The sequence below is a fragment of the Eretmochelys imbricata genome, chromosome 9, assembly GCF_965152235.1.
Source record: "Eretmochelys imbricata isolate rEreImb1 chromosome 9, rEreImb1.hap1, whole genome shotgun sequence".
Classification (NCBI taxonomy): domain Eukaryota; kingdom Metazoa; phylum Chordata; order Testudines; family Cheloniidae; genus Eretmochelys; species Eretmochelys imbricata.
This window is the reverse complement of record NC_135580.1, coordinates 32,955,287-32,970,470: the sequence shown is the minus strand read 5'-3', so window position 1 is coordinate 32,970,470 and position 15,184 is coordinate 32,955,287. Positions and strand designations below refer to the sequence as shown.

General features: G+C 37.6%; 1 protein-coding gene across 1 annotated transcript; it reads left to right on the top strand.

Moving 5' to 3' along the window:
• Positions 1–10,348: 10,348 nt before the first annotated feature.
• ZBTB38 (zinc finger and BTB domain containing 38) lies at positions 10,349–14,247 on the top strand. Its single transcript, XM_077826716.1, has one exon. The coding sequence runs from the start codon at positions 10,349–10,351 to the stop codon at positions 13,931–13,933; it is 3,585 nt and encodes a 1,194-aa protein (XP_077682842.1). The 3' UTR covers positions 13,934–14,247.
• Positions 14,248–15,184: the final 937 nt, after the last annotated feature.

Here is a 15,184-nt window from a genome sequence, read left to right as displayed (position 1 = left end):
AGTTCAGTATAATAACTTGAGGGTGATTTCTGTTAACACCAGTAATAATCATATTCTAGGCTAATAAACAGCACAGCCTTCAGCCACAGCCTTGATTTAGCCCAGGATATAGTTATAATCCCCTAAATAGGAAGCATCCTCAAGTTATCATCTAGATCAGTGGTTTTCAACCATTTTTCATTTGCGGACTCCTAAAAAATGTTGAACGGCGTTGTGGATTGCTTTGGAAATCTTAGACATAGTCTGCCGATCCCCAGCAGTCCACAGGTTGAAAATCACTGTTCTGTGGTAACAACAATTTTTCGTGGACCTCCAGAGGTCTGCGGATCACAGGTTGAAAACCACTGGTCTAGATAATTGGAATGCTGTTAAACATTCTGTTGGATTGAGAGGCTCCATTTCAAGTGTAACAAACAGATTCATTGGAAGTAACTACACCAAAGATGAGAGGTTAGTTTTATTGCACTCTTACATAAACAAGGATACATAACTTCATTCAATCTGGCAGGCATAGTTTATTCAGATCATTCTTGAAATTGTATACTCCATTATTTCACTAGTTGTAACACAAAAGAATAGTGTGCTTCCTTTGTGTGAATCCAGCTCCACCTTGTGGGCAACACACAGAGAGGGAAACTACTAGAGTCATCAGAATCAGTTTAGCATGTGAACCTTTATGGGAAGAATTTTGAAAACTTTACAATTAAAGTAATTCTAGAGTTTCAGCAAAGACATATTTTAATCTCTTGGTACCAGAAATATTGCTTGCATTGGAAAATATATTTTTAAAATGTTTTTACACTTTAGACTTTTGAGCAGGCCCACTGAGGTGGCACTCGTACTTTCTGCTGCTATCTAGGACACACTGACAAGACTTTGCCTTTTGGTGAGACGGTAAGGGTATGTCTACACTGCAATAAAACACCTGCAGCTGGCATGTGTCAGCTGACTCAGGCTGGGGCTGTGGGGCTATAAACTTGCAGTGTAGACATTCAGGCTTGCAAGGCGGGAGAGTCCCAGAGCTCAGGCTCCAGCCCAAAGCTTAACATCTGCACTCCAATTTTATAGCCCTGCAGCCTGGGCCTAAGTCAGCTGCCCCAAGCCAGCTGCAGGTGTTTTATTGTGGTAGACATATCCTTACTCTGTATGAGAAAGTGTCAGTTGTACCCCTCTTTCACTAAGGTTGCCTCGGGGACACTGATGATGGGATTTAGTGATTCTTCCCACCTGAATGGGAAAATTTTACATTGAAACTTCACAACAAGAAGTGAAGGGTGAATTGGAAGTGATGAACCACCAAACGAAGAAAGTGGAATCCCCACAATTTAACAGGGAGTGAGAAGCTGTTTACACTCCTAGACCTGAGAGATCTGACTGTGTTAACATAATACTTTTATATTTAAGTTCTCCTATTATGGCACTCCTGTCTGAATTAAAATGTAGGAAAAAACATTCCAGAAAAGACATGACTGAGAAATATGATTAAGAGCCTATAAATGAGGCTATAAAAGGGAAGTAGTATCCTATGTTTACAGTGGCACGCACAACAAGCAAGAATCTAAAACAGGAAATGTAAGTGGAATTGTAGAAATAATATATAACTGTGTTGACTATAGTCCATTAGGCAATAAACAACAAAGGGAGATGGCTGAATCGCCACCTTTGTTTCTTTTAATGAGCCAAGGTGAGCAAGAGTTGAGATATAAAATGCTGTAGTTCATATGAGGCATTCTTAAAAAAAAATTGAATAAGCATTTACAAAATTGTGCATACCCTCCTAAAAAAGGGGGTGAACATAAAGTGTAAAGATAAATACCATAAGTACGCTTTTACAGTCTGGAGCTGATAAGTAACAGGAGATACCAGCACCTCTTTCAAAGTTTTGCTTTTAATAAGGAAATGTAGAAATGTAGTAAGAAAATGAAAAAAGAATAGTTCTGACCATTTTGTCAAGAATGTTGTCATTTCTTGTTTTTCATAGTGGTAGACAACTGTAAGTTCTCTGTTTTATTCACTGATTCCCACCCTGCTTCTACTCCAGGCTTCAGACATGGGTTACAAGATCTTCAGTGAAACACAACAAAGAGTATTTGAACATCTGGCACTTACCTGGCAGTGGTTTCCGAAAGTTTAACAGAAGGAGAGATGAACTAATTCATTAAATCATATTTTGGTATGCATTTTTATCTGCCATTGGCCGGCCTGGCAGACACCCTTTGATCTGCTTGCATGAGAACATAATGGCCACACTAGGTGAGACCAATGATCCATCTATCCCAGTGTCCTGTCTTCTAACAGTAGCTAATACCAGATGCTTCAGAGGGAATGAACAGAACAGGGCAATTATCTAGTGATCTTGTCATCCACTCCCAGCTTCTGGCAATTAAAGGCTTAGAACATCCAGAGCATGGGGTTGCATTCCTGATCATCTTGGCTAATAGCCATTGATGGACTTGTCCTCCATGAACTTATCTAATTCTTTTTTGAACCCAGTTATACTTTTGGCCTTCACAACATCTACAGGCAATGAGTTCCACAGGTTGACAGTGTGTTGTGTAAAGTAATACTTCCTTTTGTTTGTTTTAATCTTGCTGCCTATTAATTTCATTGGGTGATCCCTGGTTCTTGTGTTATGCGAAGGGCTAAATAACTCTTCCTTATTCGCTTCCTCTACACCATTCATAATTTTATGGACCTTTATTATATCCCCCCTTAGACACGTTTTCCAAGCTGAAAAGTCGTGTTGGCCCTTCCCCAACAAATATGTATTTATGTATCTGGTAATTCTGTTCTTTACTGTAGTTTCAACCAACTTGCCTGATGTTGAAATTAAATTTACTGGCCTGTAATCCCAGGATCGCCTCTGAAGCCTTTTTTAAAAATTGGTGTCACATTAGCTATTCTCCAGTCATCTGGTATGGAAGCTGATTTAAGTGGTAGATTACATTCCACAGTTAGTACTTTTGCATTTTCATATTTGAGTTCCTTCAGAACTCATGGGTGAATACCATCTGGTCCTGGTGATTTATTACTGTTTATCGATTTATTCCAAAATCTCCTCTACTGGCATCTCAATCTGGGACACTTCCTCAGGTTTGTCACCAAAAAGGAATGGTTCAAATGTGGGACTCTCCCTTACATCCTCTGTAGTGCAGACCAATGAAAAGACTACATTTAGCTTCTCTACAGTAGTCTGGTCTTCTTCAAGTGTTCCTTTAACGCCTCAATTGCCCAGTGACCTCACTGGTTTTTTGGGCAAGCTTCCTGCTTCTGATGTGCTTAAAAATTTCTGCTGTGGTTTTTGTTTGTCTTTTACTAATTGCGCTTCAAATTCTTTTTCTGGTCTGCCTAATTATACTTCTATACTTGACTTGCCAGAGTTTATGGGCCTTTCTATTTTCCTCAGTAGAATTTGACTTCCAGTTTTTAAAAAATGCCTTTTTGCCTCTAACCACTTTTTTCACTCTGTTGCTTCGCTATGGTGGCTTTTTTTTTTTTTTGCTCTCTTACTACATTTTTTTAATTTGGGGTATACATTTAATTTGAGCCTCTGTTACAGTGTTTTTAAGTTTCTATGCAGCTTGCAGGCATTTTGCTCTTGTGACTAACTTTTAATTTTTGTTTTTTAACTAGCTTCCTCATATTTGTGTTATTCCGCTTTCTGAAATTAAATGCTACTATGGTGGGCTTCTTTGATATTTTCCCTCCTACAAGAATATTAAATTTAATATCATTATGGTCACTATTACTGAGCAGTTTAGATATATTCTCCTCTTGGACCAGATCCTGTGCTCCACTTAAGACTAAATCAAGAATTGCCTCTCATCTTGTAGGTTCCAGGACTAGCTGCTCCAAGAAGCAATCATTAATGGTGTCTAGAAACTTTATCTGAGCATCCCATCCTGAGATGATATGTACACAGTCAAAATGGGGATAGTTGAAATCCCTATTATTGTTGAGTTTTCTATTATCGCCTCTCTAATCTCCCTGAGCATTTCACAGTCACCATCCTGGTCAGGTAGTTGGTAGTATATTCCTAACCAGGATGGTGACTGTGAAATGCTCATGTGAAATACTATTATTATTCCATCATAGAATTTCTCTCCATAGAGATTCTATGGTATAGTTTGATTTATTTATGATCTTTACTATATTTGACTCTATGCTTTCTTTCGCATATAGTGCCACTCCCTCACCAGCACAACCTACTCTGTCATTCCTATATATTTTGTATCCTGGTATTACCATGTTCCATGGATTATCATCATTCCACCAAGTTTCTGTGATACCTATTATATCAATATCCACATTTTAATATCTGGCACTCAAGTTCACCCATTTTAGTATTTAGACTTCTAGCATTTGTATACAAGTACTTATAAAATGTGTCACTTTTTAGTTGTATGCCTTCATGTGATGTAACTGAATGGGACTCTTTTTCTTTTTACCATTTCTCTTCAGTTTCTACTTGTACTTTATCAACTTGTATCCTCTCTTCTTTATTAGGATATAGAGAATACCTGTTAATAGAGCTTTCCCCGAGGGATGTCTCTATCCAAACCATGTGCTCCCCTGCACCTGTCTGCTTTCCCTCAGCCCATACATCAATGTTCAAAATGATGACGGGTCACCAGTAGCTTTTTCACTTTACAACCAGTCCACATCTTCAAACACACACACTCATAAGGTGCCTGTGGTGTTGTATGTTATTATATAATTATCTATGCCTCCTTGAAGTATGATTAGTCAGATTTGTACTTACATTTCACAATTTTCAGTCTTTTTATTTATCTTTAATATTGAGGTTATTTATAGTGATGGTCACCATTTCCATGGTTGAAGGATCAGCCTGGACTAATCTTCATTTGCTGCCAGAATTGGCAACCCAGTAATTTTTGTCTTATTGAACTTTGTGCTTAAGGTCCTTGATGTGTGAGAAATTTTTATGAAACTGTGTCAACAGCTTTACTCCTCTGTAGAGGATAGAGTAGTAACTTCCTACATGCAGTGGCATCTGCAACCATACACACATTACACTCAGTGTGTACCACTGGCAGTTGAGAAGGAGCAGCACTGGCTGCCGCACTGCCCACTCAGATTTGGATCACTTGACCTCTGGCATGTTGGGAGGGCTGTGGGGCCAAAACTGAGTGAATGGCATTGTGACCTCGTACATTGTGGCCACAGTACATTCAGGTTTGGCTGGAATAATAGAAACGGGATTGTATTTAAGAGTACAAAGTGCAATGTCTTGCACTGAGGAACTAATAAAAATTTCTGTTATAAACTGGAGTTTATATGTTGGAAATGAGAGAGGAGGGAGAGCTGGGTGTATTCGTCAATCACAGGATGACTATGAGCCAACAATGTAATGCAGCTGTAAGAAAGTCAAATGCAATCTTAGTTGTATCAGGCAGGATATTTCTAGTAGAGATAGGGAAGTACTAATGCCATTTTAGAAGGCATTGATCAGACCTCATTTGGAATACTGTGCACAGTTCCAGTCGCTCATGTTCAAGAAAAATTAACTCAAACTGGAACAGGTGCCGAAAAGGGCTACCAGGATGATCAGAGAATGAAGAGCCTATTTTTTGAGAGGACACTAGAGAGCTTGACTGAGAACGGATATTGCTCTATAAATACATCAAGTGGATAAACACCAGGGATGGAGAAGAGCTATTTAATCTAAAGGACAGTCTTGGCCCAACAAATGGGTATAAACTGGCCATGTATAAATTTAGGCTGGAAACTAGAAGGAAGTTTTTAATGAGCAGAAGAATGAGATTCTGGAATAGGCTCCCAATAGGAATAGTGGGGGTGAACAACCTAACTCCAATAGAACCTCAGAGTTACAAACACCAGAGTTACAAACTGACTGGTCCACCACACACCTAATTTGGAACCGGAAGTACACCAGGCAACAGCAGAGAGGGGTGGGAGGCAAATACAGTAAAGTGCTATTTGAAATATAAACTACTAAAAAAGTAAAGGGAAAGTTTAAAAAATTTGACAAAGTAAAGAAACTGTTTTTTTTGTTTGTTTCATTTAAATTCAGATGGTTGAAAACAGCATTTTTCTTCTGCATAGGAAAGTTTCAAAGCTGTATTAAGTCAATGTTCATTGTAAACTTTTGAAAGAACAACCGTAACATTTTGTTCAGAGCTATGATCATTTCAGAGTTATGAATAGTCTCCATTCCTGATGTGTTCAAGTTCTATTTTTAAAATACAGTAGAACCTCAGAATTATGATCAGTTATGATAGGGATTGTCTGAGGAGGTTGCCTGTGATAGCAGGGAACTGGACTTAATGACTTAGGAGGTTCCTTCCAGTTCTATGTTCCTGTTACATTCTCAAGGACATGGGCCCATAAAAAATTTGAACTAATCCCTTTGGGTCAGACTTTTGACCAATGTAGCCAAGAAACCTGCCATGACTATGGAGTTTATATATGATTTGGGCCACACTCTATAATCAAAATTACAAGTTCTGTCTATAGCCCTATAATGAAGGAGAGCAGACGCTCAAACAGTAATACTTCAAATTGGCTTCCAACATGAGGAGTTCCTATAGAGAGTGTGTAACTTTGTAACCCATCAAGAGTTCTTGATTATTTGCTTTCACAACCTTAGTGTGGATCCCTTGGAAACTATAGGCCTGATTGATTACTCCCTTGCACCTTGTATTCTCATTTACACCTTTTACAAAGTGGGTGTAGAATGCTACCACCAGTGTAAAGTGAGTGGAGAATTCTGTTAGGGTAGCATTTAACACTCACTTTGCACAGCTGTAGATGACTGTGCAGGGTGCAAGGCAGTGGAGATCAATACTTGTGTACAGGCAAATAGATGCACTGACTTCCATAGTTCCTGGGGGGGTGGGGGGACACGCGGAGTTGTGGTCAACCCCCTGGTCTGCCCCAGGCCCTGCCCCCACTTCTTCCTCCAAGATCCCACCCCCGCCCTGTTCCATCTCCTCCCCCTCGCTTCTTCCTGCCCCTGCTCCTCTCCCCCCCCCCCCAGTGCCTCCTGAACACTGCTGATCCGCGAGAGGTGCTGGGAGGGAGGTGGAGGAGCTGATTGGCAGGGCCTGTAGGTGTGTGTGTGGGGGGGGGGGGGCTGGGGGAGAAGGGAAGGAACTTACCCGCAGGGCTGCCAGTGGGTGCTGAGCACACACTGTTTTTTTCCCGTGAGTGCTCCAGCCCCAGAGCACCCACGGAGTCAGCGACTATGCAAGCAAACTATTTTGGGATTGTACTAGCCAAGACAAAGGGAAGCAAAAAGTATTATATGTGAAAAACAGTTTGCTCCATATTGGAGTTTTTTCATGTAGTTTTTCAGTGAGAAATATATCTGATGGTGAACATAAAGATTAATGCCCAAATAACAAATCATAACTTCTGCTTTCTCCAAAGAAGCTATGCAAAGAGGTATTGTACCAAGCAGAGTGCAACAGCCATGATTCAGAGACTACAAATTATCTGCGTGCATGCAGGTACAAGTCTAAATCATGAGTATTTTCCCCTAAAGATGGTATGCTGAAGTAACTGGCTGAAGAATCAGCCAATCTTTCTATTACGAACATTTCAGTTCACTTATTATGGACTTTGTATATAAATTAATTTTAGTGTAGAAATAGCTATCTGCTGTACTTAGTTTAGCAACAGTGTGTCAGATGATCTGTCCTTTCAAACTAACACTAACTATGTTATTACAAAGAATGTTTAAAAAAAAAAAATACTGGCAAGCTTCTCTTACCTTGGTTGCTGAGAGGTAGAGTTGACAGTATTTTTTTTCTTACACAGGAAATAACTCAATTGCTTCTTTTGTGAGATCTGTTTTTGACATCTGATGCTTGTGTTTCTAATACCATATCACATGAGCAAGTCTGATGTAATGTCAGACATTGTCTATGAAAAAATAATTGTTAGTATAGTAACTCTGGGATAATGGCTGCTTGCCTAAAGGAACATATTTTTATCAGTACTCTTTATGTAGAAGATAGTCTCATGTACTAGAAACTAATTACATCTGGATTTTCGGATAGTGGGCCAAAAGAGATAGTGGTCTTAAACTAATACAAATTTCAGGTCAGTATTCTAATTAAAGTGAATTAATGTTTAATATCTCTTATTATAACCTATGCAAATATAATGAAAAAACTACATAATGCAACATCATTTAAAATGTATATGCATGACAATGCGATCTAGATTCTCAGCTTGTGCAAGTGGGCATCTCTCCGTTGACTTCCATTTTTCACCAGCTGAGGATTTGGGCCAGCAACAATCAATTTGACTTTCTTAGGGCACTGTTGCTCAATACCCTGCTTATATGCATATGTAGTATTTTATCTCACAGTATATACTACTGAATTCATTTCTGTAACTCTGATACATTACATATATGATTTGCTATGTGAACCATAACTTTGAATTTCTTGTGTTCTGTGCACAACTTTTGTGCATCAATAGCTAAAACTTCCCTATTACAAACAGGAGCCCTGAGCCAGATTGTAAAAATAAGTGATTTTAATCTCAAGCTCCACTTAGGATACCTAAATAAAATGTCTCTCTCAATATATTGTGCATATCGTCATAATATGGATTGTCTTTCTTATCTGCTTTGATTAGCAGTGAAGTAATTAAAGTTGCCTTTTTTAAATTATCATTATAGTTCAGAGCTAATGCTGCAGTGAGAGGAATGGAGTAATTCCCACCTCTTTCAGAACTTTTGTTTTAGGCTGGCCATAGATTCCAGAAGACTCACTCTATTGATATATATTTGATTCACATTTTGGAGATAATCTTTGTGACCATAGGGCTAGTGGCTTAAATTTTTTAAACAGAAAGCTTACATTTAGCACAGAAAACTGTACTGGCTCACCCACCACATAGTGGTATAATTTTACCCTGATTATAAACCATAAAAGTGTCCATATTCAGTCATTCTCCTTCGGATCCATTGTGGTTTAAACTGATGAAGAAACTTTATACAATATACTTTATACTATGCCTTGCTAGTCTGAACACTTTATAATCCTCAATAAAATAAAATGGAGGCATCTTAATATCACTCAGCAAACATTAAACAGTAGAGTATTGCAATGAGCTCTCATTATTTGGTATAATTAAAAAAAAAGTCAAGCATAGTTATTAGGATACTGTGAACTGCTATTACAAATAAAACCAAAATGACAAAATAAACAAAATACATTTTTTATCATTATCCTTGTTTTTATTATTACTGTATTTTTAATTCACAAAATTCAGTAATTCACAATGAAACTTCCAGTCATTATTAATAAAGTTCTATCTAATAAAGCCCAACAACTAATTTAAATGAATTATATAAAAGAATTCTTATATAAAAGAACATATATTGATGTTAAAGTCATGATTTATGTGTTTTATCTTTTGGTTTTTAAAACAGTATTTTGTCATTGGAGCATTTTAATTTTTGGAACCTCTAATTTTTCTATAATTTTTTTATTAATGAGATCAATTATTAAATGTGATTATCTGCCAAACACAGTCCTGGAGCTCTAAGTCCTCTGTTATCCATGGAACAGATACAATAGGGGCAGCAGCAGTTCAAGTTTCCTCATACTGCCATATCAATACGTCTCAACCCTGACCTTGGAGGGACCATCTCTAGGGTTGAGTTCAGTTTCTTTGTTCATTCAGGCTAAACTTCATCACTTGCACCACTGGCCATTTGGAAGGCTGGAGGCTTTGATTTTAAATGCTGGATATCAGCCAGATTGCAAATATAAAGCACTGATCTGGTAATTAATGAACAAGAGAGATGCTTGTTCTCCTGTCACTGCTACTGTGGAGCTGCCAGAGCTCCTCCATCCCAAATCTGTTTGTAAAAGTTATTTAAAGATTTGTGTAGACCTTGAATGAAATATTATGACAGAACATACTTTGAATATATAACTTATGATGTATGTAAATGCATTTGAGTTACAAATGAATGTTATTTTCTTTAGCTCCTTGGATAATTTACCCATTTCTACAGAATGAATCAACTTTTGCATGAAAATTGAGTGGGGGGTAGAGGGGACCCTTTAAAATTAATTCTGAAATGCAGGGCCTCACCCTACAAACATTTACTAGTAGGAATTGTAGTTACTTCCCTGACAACTCACCCTATTATCATCAGTATTGTTTGCAGGATCAAACTCAAGTTTTTTACCTGAAAATGCTATTGCATGACTTCACCCTCCCTTTTAACCTGAATTAAAAACAAAACAAACCTGAAAAATATCCCCAGTTACAGAGCTGATTTTTTTTGTAATAGCTTTTAAAAGCAAATTTAACTATTAACTTTTTTTTTTTTTTGTAGATGACAGTCATGTCCCATTCAAAGGATCTCAAGGATGACTTTCATAGTGACACGGTACTCTCCATTTTAAATGAACAGCGCATCCGGGGTATTTTATGTGATGTCACTATAATTGTGGAAGATACCAAATTTAAAGCCCACAGTAATGTCCTAGCAGCTTCAAGCCTTTATTTCAAAAATATTTTTTGGAGTCATACGATCTGTATTTCCGGACATGTCCTGGAGTTAGATGATCTTAAGGCTGAAGTGTTTACTGAAATACTTAATTATATCTACAGTTCCACAGTAGTTGTTAAGAGACAGGAGACTGTAACAGACCTTGCAGCTGCAGGGAAAAAACTGGGAATATCATTTCTGGAAGATCTTACAGACATTAATTTTTCAAATTCCCCTTGTCCATTTGCATTTTGTATTACTGAAAAAGGGGTGGTCAAAGAAGAAAAAAATGAAAAAAGACATGAAGATTCAGCTATCACAAACGGGCCAAGAATCACAAATGCATTTTCAATTTTTGAAAATGAAAATAATAACAATTTGTTTTCTCCACTTGACTTGAGAGCGAGTTTTAAAAAGGTATCTGAGACCAGTAAAGTAACCAATGTTGGCCTTGATAGGGATGTTGTTGGAAAAGATGCTGAGCCAGCCAGTACGTTAGCTGAACACTCCTATGCAGTTTCTTCTGGAGGTGATGCTTTTCAAGGAACTCCTTTTTTAGAACATGACAGCAGCCCCCGGAATAAAATGAGTGAAGACAATTATGGAACTCTCCAGACAACATCGCTACTTCAACCAATAAAACAAGCATGTGGTACACCAAAGATGGCCTTTAAACCCCAGTGTACTGGTCTGGCTATAGCAAAAATATCAGCCCCCAAAGTAACCAATAAAGAGGTTCAACAAGGAGCAGTTACAGATCAAGCGATTATTCCTCTTCCTCATGATAAGGCAGGAGACTTACTTTTTTCCACAGAAGAGGAAAATAAATCTGCTAACATCCCTGGATCCATAGGAACAGTTATTCCACCTGTTTACAGATGTAACTGTTGTACCAGATTATTTGATGACAGAGCTTTACTCAGTACTCATCTTCAGCTTCACACAAATCATCGGGAACCTTTAATATGCAAATACTGCAGCAAACAATTTGCAAATCTTAACAGACTGGAGAATCATGAACAAGTCTGCAGGAGTTCAGGCAGCATATCTGTTCAGAGTGGAAATGAACAAAAATTTTTAGATAACTATACTACTACTGATGAAAGAAATGGAAGCTCACATGGAAGCACAGAGCCTCTGATGTCTGAAAACAATATTACTGATTACTCCAGTGCAAACTGCACCTTGCCAGAAACAGATCATTTGGTTAAAGTTGTTGATGGGCAGATATTATATACATGCATTGTTTGCAAACGTAGCTATGTAACATTGTCCAGCCTTCGAAGACATGCAAATGTGCATTCATGGAGAAGAACTTATCCTTGCCATTACTGCAACAAAGTATTTGCATTAGCTGAATATCGTACCAGACATGAAATCTGGCACACAGGAGAAAGGCGTTATCAGTGCATTTTCTGCCTTGAGACTTTCATGACCTATTATATACTAAAAAATCATCAGAAATCTTTCCATGCAATTGACCATCGACTTGCAGTAAATAAAAAAACAGCTAATGGAGGCTTAAAGCCTAGCATGTATCCTTACAAACTTTATAGGCTTTTACCTATGAAATGCAGAAGGCTACCTTATAAGTCCTACCAGAATTCTTCGTATGAAAATGTACAAGCAAACAACCAAGTTAATGAAGCAACTTCTAGTACCTGCATTATTCAGAATTCTCTCAACTCTGAACTACCTTCGCTGAATTTTCAAAATAATATATTAACAAACAATACCACTATTTCCTTGAATACATCTTCATGCAATGATGCAACATTGTCTATGAATATTCAGAATGTTTCACCTTGGGCAGTAGGAATGTTAAATTCTAACCTACAAAGTGACTTTTTTACTGCAGAAAAATCAGTGCCCACAGCTGCAAATGAACTTAGTTCTGGTTCACAGGAATGTGATTCCTCCATTCTGCCTTTCAGTAATGTGAGTGAAAATTCAGCCTCTGTTATTAACTATAGCAGCTCAGCACCTTCGGTTATAATGCACAGTAGTAGAGTTTCATCAGTAATAATGCACAGTAATGCAGTCACTTCTGTGGGAAGCAGTAAGACAATATCCTCCAATAATACAGCCAGTCAGTCCATAAAAGATGACTGTAAACATGGGTCAGATAATTATGGCAAAGGTATTACTAAAGCAAAAACTATTAAAGAAAAAAAGAAAACACTTCTGTACAATAGAGGAGAAACACTCGAGGAGTTACAGAATATTACAGGATCTGGAGGTTCATCTAACAAGGCTACAGATACTTTCCAAGAATCAAGTAAAACTGAAACCTACATTGCAAAGCCTGCCTTACCTGGAACATCTACTGATAGTAACGTTGCTCCTCTTTGTCAAATAACAGTAAAAATTGGGAATGAGGCTATCGTAAAAAGACATATTTTAGGATCCAAACTGTTTTATAAAAGAGAAAGAAGGTCTAAATGTGACTCTGAACAGGACAATCAGCCTCAGGAGACTGAAACAGAGAGAAAAGAAAGAAGCCCAGCTAGGCTTTGCAGATCAGAATGTATGGAACTGACTGAAATGTGCGATGATGTAAGTGATCAGGATTCCAATGACAAACCCTGGAGACCTTATTATAATTACAAACCAAAAAAGAAATCTAAACAGCTAAGAAAAATGAGAAAAGTCAAATGGAGGAAGAATCATGGGAACAAGAACTCCAGTAGTGAAAGTCAAAATACGTGCAATAGAGAGTATGCACTTAGAAACATTCCTGAAGAAAAGGGCATTAATAAAGAAGGAAACACGGAAATGCCTAATCTTCATTGTGAGCTCTGTGAGATAGAGAAATCTTCCACTGAAGAAATCCAAGAACCTATACATTGGCATGTACCTACTTCAAAGCCTTATATTTGTGAATTATGCCAAAAGCAGTTCCAGAGCCCATCCACACTAAAAATGCATATGAGATGTCATACTGGGGAAAAGCCGTATACTTGTAAAACCTGTGGTAAGTGTTTTTCAGTTCCAGGAAACCTACAGAAACATGAACGCATTCACTTGGGTGTCAAGGATTTTGTCTGTCAATATTGTAGTAAGGCATTCACTTTAAATGAAACTCTCAAAATACATGAAAGAATACATACTGGAGAAAAACGCTACCATTGTCAATTCTGCTTACAGAGTTTTTTATATCTTTCTACCAAAAGAAATCATGAGCAAAGACATGTACATGAACACAATGGAAAAGGATATGCTTGTCTTCAGTGCCCCAAAATTTGCAAGACAGCAGCTGCTCTTGGAATGCACCAGAAGAAACATCTATTCAAAAGCCCAAGTCAACAGGATAGAAAAGAGTATTTGTGTAATGAAAGCTCTAAACCTTTGGAAAGTCAAGATTTCATTGACTCAGATGGGAATGAAGTGAATAGTATACAGAGTATGACTCCAAAAATTATACTTTGAGTGACAGTTGTCAAAAACAAGAAAAGAGCACTGACAAATATATGGAGAAAAATATATAGAAGTGTGGAATGCAAAGGAAACTCCAGATTTGGGCAGGTTCAAAAAATGAAGATGACATTTCTTCATCCAAATAACTTTCATATATTAGTACAGTATATGCAAAAAATACACTGCAACAGAAAAGCTATTTGCAATAGTGTAAACATAGCATGAGGGAGAATAAAAGCCTGATCCAAAATAGTTCTGCAACAGTAAACGGTTGTAATACATACACTGAAGAAAACAGTAGGTCCAATCAAAACCGTTTTGATAGGAGTTACAAGTAACTAGCCACTGAACTGTCTTAAATGTACAATACTGTATTTAATTCTGAATCACTCTGGATGACATAACGGCCAGATATATAGGTTCAGAATACATTCACTATGAAGAGTTTGTGCTACAGAAGATGATGTGATGCAGTTATACTCAGACTTTCATGGTATTGTGTTTATAAATGAAAAACAAAATTTAAAAGACCATGGCCTAATGTATTTTAAAATAATCCAGTAAAGATGGAAAATGTTTATTGAATGTGAGTATGAAGTATAGTTCAATTCTGGAAAACTTTTCTCTATCTCAAACCTTGGTTTATACTGTTGTATGAATATTACATTTTACCTTATCTATAGTCAATTTTACAATTACATTGATAAGCAGTGGGTATCTGAGTGTCAGTGAGGATTGGAAACCCTGATTCATGATACCGCTGTGGTATTCAATAAATGTTCATCTTAAATATTAAGTCTTCCAAGCTGCATTAGTCCTGGAAGGTCCAGCTATCAACTGTATGGCAGGCCAACTAATCCAGGGGCAAGTCCAGATTTATTGTTGTAGAAGCCAAATGAAACACACTCCAGCTTCATGATCAAGGAGTTGTGGAACTGTCCAGTGTAAAGACCTTGTGTAAATACATTCCCCACCTTCCAGTGGCTCTGCAACTCTTGAATTTTTTGAACCATCTTGCTTCTTGTTGCAGGATGCTTAGTCCATGAGAGTCCTCCAGCTGGAATAATTCCACACATGCCATGAGCAGGAGTTGGACTAGCTCTTGGGCTTCAAATGAGTGGGCTAAAACCAACAAATAAAAAATTACCCTTTTGCTTTGCTTTTTTGAGTGGTAGGGTAGGGAATATTTAGTTTCTTTCATTCATACGTCCATCAGGGCTGTGTCATTGCCTCTATACACTTTCATCCATACACACATTTGAG